This window comes from Crocodylus siamensis, chromosome 10, assembly GCF_052110815.1.
Source record: "Crocodylus siamensis isolate JL-2025a chromosome 10, ASM5211081v1, whole genome shotgun sequence".
Classification (NCBI taxonomy): domain Eukaryota; kingdom Metazoa; phylum Chordata; order Crocodylia; family Crocodylidae; genus Crocodylus; species Crocodylus siamensis.
In genome coordinates this window covers 68,089,895-68,097,679 of record NC_143404.1, presented here as the reverse complement: position 1 = coordinate 68,097,679, position 7,785 = coordinate 68,089,895, and the positions used below count along the sequence as shown (strand labels likewise).

General features: G+C 50.3%; 1 protein-coding gene across 1 annotated transcript in view; it reads left to right on the top strand.

Moving 5' to 3' along the window:
* The first annotated feature begins 3,215 nt into the window (after positions 1-3,215).
* Positions 3,216-7,785, top strand: part of CABLES2 (Cdk5 and Abl enzyme substrate 2) — a 35,617-nt gene continuing 31,047 nt past the window's right edge. Inside the window, 2 exon segments of the mRNA XM_090065008.1 lie at positions 3,216-3,269; positions 3,271-3,554. Coding sequence (XP_089921134.1) covers positions 3,216-3,269; positions 3,271-3,554 — 338 coding nt within the window.

Sequence of the window (7,785 nt, the reverse complement as noted above, 5' to 3'; positions counted from 1 at the left end):
ACTTGCCGGATGTAGCAGGAAAGCCACCCAGCTTTAAAGTATTAACAGCATTGGAATTTAACCCTCGGAAATAGGTCTGGAAGTTAGCAACCTACTAAAATAACTATGCTGGCTTCTCTGCTCCAGCCAGTCTGCTGACTCAGTGGGATAGCTTGCATTATACAGCAGTTTTTTGCACCAACCCCCTGCCCAACCCCCCCCCCCCCCCCCCCCCCCACAAAACCCATGGGTTTCAGTTCAGATCCTGGGCTCTGGAGAACTCTGCAAAGAAAGGCTCAGTTTTCATGGCCGCTCTTCTCCTGGCTTCTTAGATGAATCTGCCAACAAGAGATTTTAATTCTTTTTTATCCCAAATATCTTTTTGCGGCTGTCTTGATAATGTGATTCTGCCAAAGAAGTTAGACTTAAAATCTGACCTATATTGAGCGTCACATGTTACCAGGAGTATTCTCTGGACTTTGGAGGTCTGTTTTTTAAGGCATGTTATTAATGCACTAGTTATTTTTTTAATAGGTTTTTAAAGAGAACCTGTAGAAAACAATGCTTTGCGCTGCATTACCTTTGCTATTATGATAAGACATTATTAATTTTATAACACAAACTTCAATATCCTATTCAGCACAGTATGCAAGAAAATAGTGCTTTGGGAAAGAGCCATATAGTAACAACCATGATGATAAGAATAAATGGGATTATTTTTTTAACCTGCCTTTACTTTGACACCTAGAATTTAGCAGCATTGAAAATGTAGTATTAATGCTTTTCTGAAGGCTGCTCTCTTTAAAAATGAAGCTCTCTTTGGTCCCATCACCTTGCATTTGAAATACAAGACTCTAAAACTCTTGGTTCAAAGGTGATACCTTTTCTTAGACCAAATAAAAAATAGCAAAAAACTTTCTTTCTTTGCAAGCTTTCAGGCATGCACACCCTTCTTCAGAGAAATCAAAGATTCTGAAAGTCCTCTTAGGTAGAAAATAAACTTCATTTTGCACAGGGGAAGTTGAGGCTGGCTGTATATTCTCCTGCGTCTGTGAGAGTCCTTTTGTGTGAGTTGCTCTTTAATGTGCGGATCAGGCTGTCCGTCTTCCCTGGAGATGTCAGAAGCAGGCAGGGAGGTGCAATCTTTTTCAATATTTTAAAAGTGCAGGACTTCTGCAATCTTTGATTTTCTCCTCAGCCTGAAGAAGGGTGCATGTGCCTGAAAGCTTGCAAAGAAATTTATTTTTTTTATTTTTATTTTTTTTGCTATTTGTAGTTAGTCTAATAAAAGGCATCATCTCTGAACCAAGAGTTTTAGAGTTTTGTATTTCTCTTTATCTCAGACCAACACGGCTACAAAATAGATCCTTGCAATTGAATACTTTTGGACCTGCTTCAGTTTCCACATGGGAGTTTTCTCATTGCTGCTGGTGGAACTAGTCACAGACATACCCCGTTTGTGGGATCAGATCCTAAAAGGCAAAAAGGGATTTAGATGCCTATGTCCCACTTTTGGCAACTAAATCCAACACTTGGGCATCGCTGAGGGCTTCAGGATCCCCTGCTGAGCTACCACCTAACCTTGAGGCATCTGACTTCCCATAGGTGCCCACGTTCCCCCAGTAGGAAATGCACGGCCCCCGCTGCCTCGATGCTCCGTATGGAGAGCTGAGGCTGCATTCTCACACTAGGTGGTACCTAGGCTGGAAGGACATGTGTAGCTCCCACAGGAGAGAGCTTAGGAGGAGATGGGTGAGGAGGACGATGCAGTGGTGGTTATTTGTCTTATCCATCCTGGCACTGCTTAGGGCAAGCTCACGGGAGTGAGAAACTTTGGTTCAATGCCCTGTGACAGCACCTGAGTTCTTTGTGGGTCCGGCCTGGCAGGGCTCCCACGGAGGCTTTGTGACACGTTGTACTCGGCTGTCTGGTCTCCACTAGTGGCTGGGACGCACGTGCCAGCCAGGCCGAGCCTGCCAGCCTGCTAGGGCTGCCAGTCCTCCAGGATGGCCTCGGAGTCTCCAGGAATTAGGTCTAAATCTCACTGCTGGGAGTCACCCGGGAGACAAATGATAGGGCATTCATTAAAAGAATGATTAAATGTTGAATCCGATTTCTACAGTAAATGGGATAGCAACATGCCGACGTAACGACTCATTTATATCATGACATCATGCGATGAAACCTCTGGGAACTGATTTGAACTAGGGTGGCCATCACAGAGCACAGTCTGGTTTTCTGCTACTCTGTCCTCTATTGATACGAAACCTGATGATTTTATGTCCTCTATTTTTCTTTTCAAGAATAAAATAGAGGACATAAAGGCATTGGGTTTCATATCAATACAGGACAGAGGACAACCGGACTGTCCTCTATGATGGCCACCCTAATTTGAACGGAGCTGCCAACTCTACAGCCCAAGCCACGGAGACTCAGGTCGTCAGACCCAGGTGGCCTGCACTCAGACATAGGGGTGCCAACCCTCCCAGGTTAGCCAGGAGCCTACCGGCATCGATCTCCTGGTGACTACTGAAAGCAATGTGGGAGACTGATATTGTGAATGGGTTGAACACTACCAATGAATCACATTAGGTCATGTTGCAGGGGAAATGTCCTGAAATAGCTTCAGAGTTGGCAACCCTACTCCCACCCCAAGCCTCAGAGAGGCCATTGTGGCCCATAGGACAGCCATCATAGAGGACAGTCCGGTTGTCCTCTGTCCTCTATTGGTATGAAACCAGACATCTCTATTTTTCCCTTCAAGAGAAAAAGATTTTTCTTTTCTCGTGATGAGAAAAATAGGGGACATAAAGGTGTCGGGTTTTGTATCAGTGGAGGGCATAAAGGTGTTGGGTTTCATATCAATAGAGGACATGAAGGCCTCGAGTTTCCTATCGAAAGAGGACAGAGCAGCAGAAAACCAGAATGTCCTCGATGATGGCCACCCTGGTGGCCAGGTAGCGGGATCACTGGCTCCCCGGGGAGATGAGGGGACAATAGCAGGCGGGGGGACGAGGTGACACGCCCAAGGCCATGCAGGCAGCAGAAGCAGCGCCGATGTATCCGGCGGGCTTTAAGACCCAGGGGAAGGCGAGCGAGCGAACAATGGGGAAGCGCAAGCAGCCAATGAGCGCGGGGAGCGTCCCGGCTGATTTGCATGCCGGCGCGACGCAGCCAATGAGCGCTTGCCCGGCGGGGCGGCGCAGGGCCCGGGGCGGCGGCGACTCACTCGCAGCATGGCCGCGGCCCCGACGTGCGGCTCCCCCCCGGGCCGGCCGCGCCCGCCGCCCGCCCCCCCGGCCCCGGGCCCCGGCCCCGGCCCGCAAGCGCGGCGACTCCCGCCGGCGCCAGGCCGCGCTCTTCTTCCTCAGCAACATCTCCCTGGACGGCCGGCCGCCCTGCCCAGCCGCCAGCGCGGGGAAGCCGCCGCCGCCGCCGCCGCTGCCCGCCCCGGAGCCCGCGGGAGCCCCGGAGCCGCCGCCCCGCGGCGCCCTGCTGCCCCCCCCGCCGCCGCCCGCGCTGCCCAGCCCCGCGCCGCCCGCCGCCGGCCTCGCGCTCGACGTGCCGCGACACAGGTGGGCCGGCACGGGCCGGGGCCGGGGTTGACCCCGTTGAGCAGCGCGAGAGCGGGGTGCAGGGCTGGTTGGGGGGGTCCCGGGGCCGTGCCTTGGTCTGAGCCCAGTTTGGGGGGGGGCAGTGAGACCCTTCCCAGGGCAAGACAGCAGCAGCCTAAAAAGCCATTGCAGGGGGGATGTTTCCAGGGGTTGTAAATACGCAGCAGGAGAAAAGTGGCCGCCTCAAAAGCCCTTGCAAGGGCTGGGGGAGAGACATTTCTGAGCAAAAGCGGCCTAACAAGCCACTGCAGGAGGGGGGGAGAGATATTTCCAGGGGTTGCAAATACACGGCTGGAGAAAAGCGGCAGCTTAAAAAGTCATTGCATGGTGAGGGGGGCGAGGATGTTTCCAGGGGTTGCAAATACACGGCTGGAGAAAAGTGGGAGCTTAAAAAGTCATTGGGTGGTGAGGGGGGCGAGGATGTTTCCAGGGGTTGCAAATACACAGCTGGAGAAAAGTGACAGCCTAAAAAGCAATTGCAAGGCGGGGGAATATGTTTCCAGGGGTTGGAAATACACAGCTGGAGAAAAGTGACAGCTTAAAAAGCCATCGCAAGGCGGGTGGGGAGAGACGTTTCTTGGGGTTGCAAAGACAGGAGAAAAGTGGCACCCTAAAAACCCATTGCGGGGGCGGGGGGGAGAGACATTTCTAACCAAAGCAGCCCAGCAAGCCATTGCAGGATGGGGGAGAGATATTTCGAGGGGTTGCAAAGGAGCAGTTAAGCAGGAGGAAAGAAGTGGAGTGCTGGCAGATGGGTCTAGGCTGTGCTTGGCTTGCTCCGGTGGGGAAAAAAGTCTTGCATTTGGCAGCATGTCTATAACCCTATGCCAACAGTACAGTCAGCGCAGTGAAAGCGGGTGCCCTGAGAGATCCTTGCCCCTCTCAGCTGTTCGGTACTGCAGTGATGTGCACAGATTCAGGGCAGCATCTGAAGGGACGGGGCCGCCATATACAGGCGGTCCTTGGACTGGCCACACAACCGGTTCCTCAAAACCGCATCTTAAGTCGTAACGTTGTAACTTGGAAACGATGGTCACATAGTTATGAATGGGGGATTGGTTCCTGAACACAGGCCCAATACCCTTTTTTCACCAAAAATAACCCAGAATTTTGTGCTCAATCGATTATAGATGAGTCGTATAGCTACATTAATGTATTTATGTTGTAAATAGCAGTCCTATTGATTTGGAAGGAGTTCTTTGAGGTGGCTTTGGACTTCTTGAAGGGCTCTTGGTTGGACTGTTTGAAAGGCTTTGGCTGGAGTCTTCCCAGGAGTCTTGGCTGCTTTCTTAAAGAAAGTGTCCAAGGAAGTTTGGACAGATGTTCTCCAGGGAGACAGGTGACGCAGCAAACTCGTTTGCTGGCACAGCGTGAGACCCAGCGTCATGAAGTCGAAACTGCCGTCAGGAAGTCGAAGCGGGGTGTCAATTGATAAACGCCGTAAGTGCTGTTCGTTGCAGTTCGAAACACCTGAAGTCAAGGGCTGCCTGTATTTCACTCAGTAATCAAATCCGGAGTGTTTGAAGTTGTAGGGGTCTGGTCCTGTGCGAGGAGCAGTTGCAAGTGTTTGGCTGTTGGGGGGAAAAGGGCAGGCTTTTCCCCCAAATTCTCTGTTCCAAGCCCTGCTCTGGGTTGATGGACGTGTCCTGGATAGAGCTGTAATGTTTTCTGTCTAGGCCGAATTCTTCTATGTACAGTCCCTTCTTCTAATCGTCTTCTTGTTCGTGCGCTGGTTTCAAGAGCAGGATTAACAAGCAACTTGTTGCTGGAGGAGCTCTCACGCAAACCCCAGCAAAGGGTTGAGTGGCCGTCGGTGAAGCAGTACAGCTGGCCTGTGTTGGAGAGAGCTCTTATTGGTCTGAAATGTGGATTATCCAAATCCATCAAAAGCAGGGCCTGAGCTCTCCGAGGCTTAATCTCTAAATTAAAACAAATGATGATTCAGTCCTCTTAATGCCAGAAATGGCCCTACAATGTAAACTCTGGCTGGCTGAGACAGGTGGAAACAATCTCCCGCAGAGATGTGAACCCCTGCACTTCCTGCAGCGGGCTGCTAATTTCCCAGCTCGATTATAATGCCTAAATGTGAAAGTTGTTAGTGCTCTCGTGGCAGACACGCATGCGACTGATGCATGTGTTGCTGTCCCGTGCGGGCTGAATGTAACGGATGTGTCCTTACGAACCATAGGAAACCACTGGCAGAACAGAAAGGATCCATTGTCAACCAAGGCAGCTACAAGCATCCTATTTTGATAAGTGACCTTAGACCATCTCTTTCTCCCCTTCCCATGACCCTTTCCAACCCCCATTTTAAGTTGACAGGCATAGTTTCCACGGTGTAGGTTGTAGCCGTGTTCGTCTAAGGATGTTAGGCAGACAAGGTAATTTGAGTAAATCTGATATCCTTTATTAGACCAACTCAGATAGTTGGAAAAAATTGCTTTTGGGTACAAATACATAAGACACACCAGTGTTGCCGTACAGGGTCTTCCAGTATAGTACACGTGTATGTGGTATGCGAATTGCTGACATACAGATTGGGGCTGCCACGGCCAGGATAGCTGTATGAGGAGGGCAAGGCTGATCACCAGCGATGGCAAGGGAGCTGTGGCAAGCAGCAGCTCCAGATAAGTTTTCTAGGAGGATGCAAGTGAAAGGAAACAGTACGTGCCCTTCTTTAGCGTTTGGAAATCGCGATTAAACCTCTGGAGGTGGGCGTCCGCCTGGGGTTCTCTCCGTTTCAGCACTTGGACTGTGCAGCTGTCTGGTACCGGGGGGGTGTGCAACGGCAGGGCCGAGGCATTGCCTGGGCATACACATCGGTGGGGAAAAATCCATCTCCGTGCGTAAGTGAACTTCAGGGCTGGCCCTGCCGTTTCCAGCGGCAGTTATGAAGGATTAGCAGTGCACGTTGCACAAATGGCCTTGTGAGTTGTGGTGAGGCAAAAACATTCCTATCCTAATACCGTCCCTCTTCTGGCTTGGGATCCTCTTTCCATACCCTTAGCATTTGACGTAGTTGCTAAGCTTATGGCGCTTGACCCCTGAGTCTTGCTTTTTTGTCTGTTTAGCACCCGACGCAGTCCTTGGGTTTGAGCAGGAGGCCGGTGTGTTCTCATCGCAGAAGTTGAGGCTCTGCTGCATGTTTTCGGTGGAGCCCTCACTTTCATCCAAACGGGGTGGCTCTTATTCACCCCAGCCACTTCTTGCTTTGCTTCAGATAATGCATAAAATGTTTCACAGTATCTTCATGTTTTTCTGCTATGGGCATCCTTCACAAACTAGGTAGGGGGCAGGGATATTAGTTTTTCTTTTAGTGGACTCTGGACTTCAAGCAGTAGATATTCTGCATAACTCATTATTTCACTCGGTGTTTGCAGTATGATGTTGTTTCCCACAAAAGACAGAATATGGTTGAACCGTGAAATGCAAGCTTCAAGCTGATGTACCCCACAATAGATCCAGTGCCCCGAGGATTATGTGGTGTAACTAGTGATTCCATAACCCAGGGGCGGGCAATTATTTCGGGTGGAGGGCCGCTTGCTGAGTTTTGGCAAGCCATTGAGGGCCGCATGACGGGCAGCCAGGGGCAGATAAATTAATTTATCAGAGTAATTTGCTAAATTTTTTAGGGGCTCTGTGAGCCTGGTGGGCTTCATCTGGCCCGTGGGCCGTATTTTGCCCACCCCTGCCATAACCAGACACTTGCCCGTGTCATTATAGAGACCATCGTAGGTACCTCTTTGCACAGCATCACCAGTTATGAACTTTTCTGTGAAAACCAGGTCTTATCATGCTTGAAGGCTGTTGAGAAGAGCCAGAGGAGCTGGCATGACTGCTTCATGTAGGCCAGGGCAAATTATGATTTAAACTCTTAGGGCTGGGGGTTGCTGAGTATGGAAGACAAGAAGCTGGGTGCAGTTTGCTGAAGTTTAATCTGGCCTGCAACTGTATCTTAAAACTTCCATACAAGTGGTGAAGACGAGTTGTTAGGGTGGAGATTTGTGATGCTTGGCCTGATGGTTGTGTGCTCATTGTCCTTGCAGGAGGAGGTTCATACATCTAAGTAGCCAGTTTTCTAGTGCTGTTGGCTAAGCAGCATAGATATAAAACAGAAGTCGAAGGTTGAAATTTTCTCCAGGGAGCAGGCTGGTACAATATCTACAATTGCAAATCTGCTTTGCCACCAGCT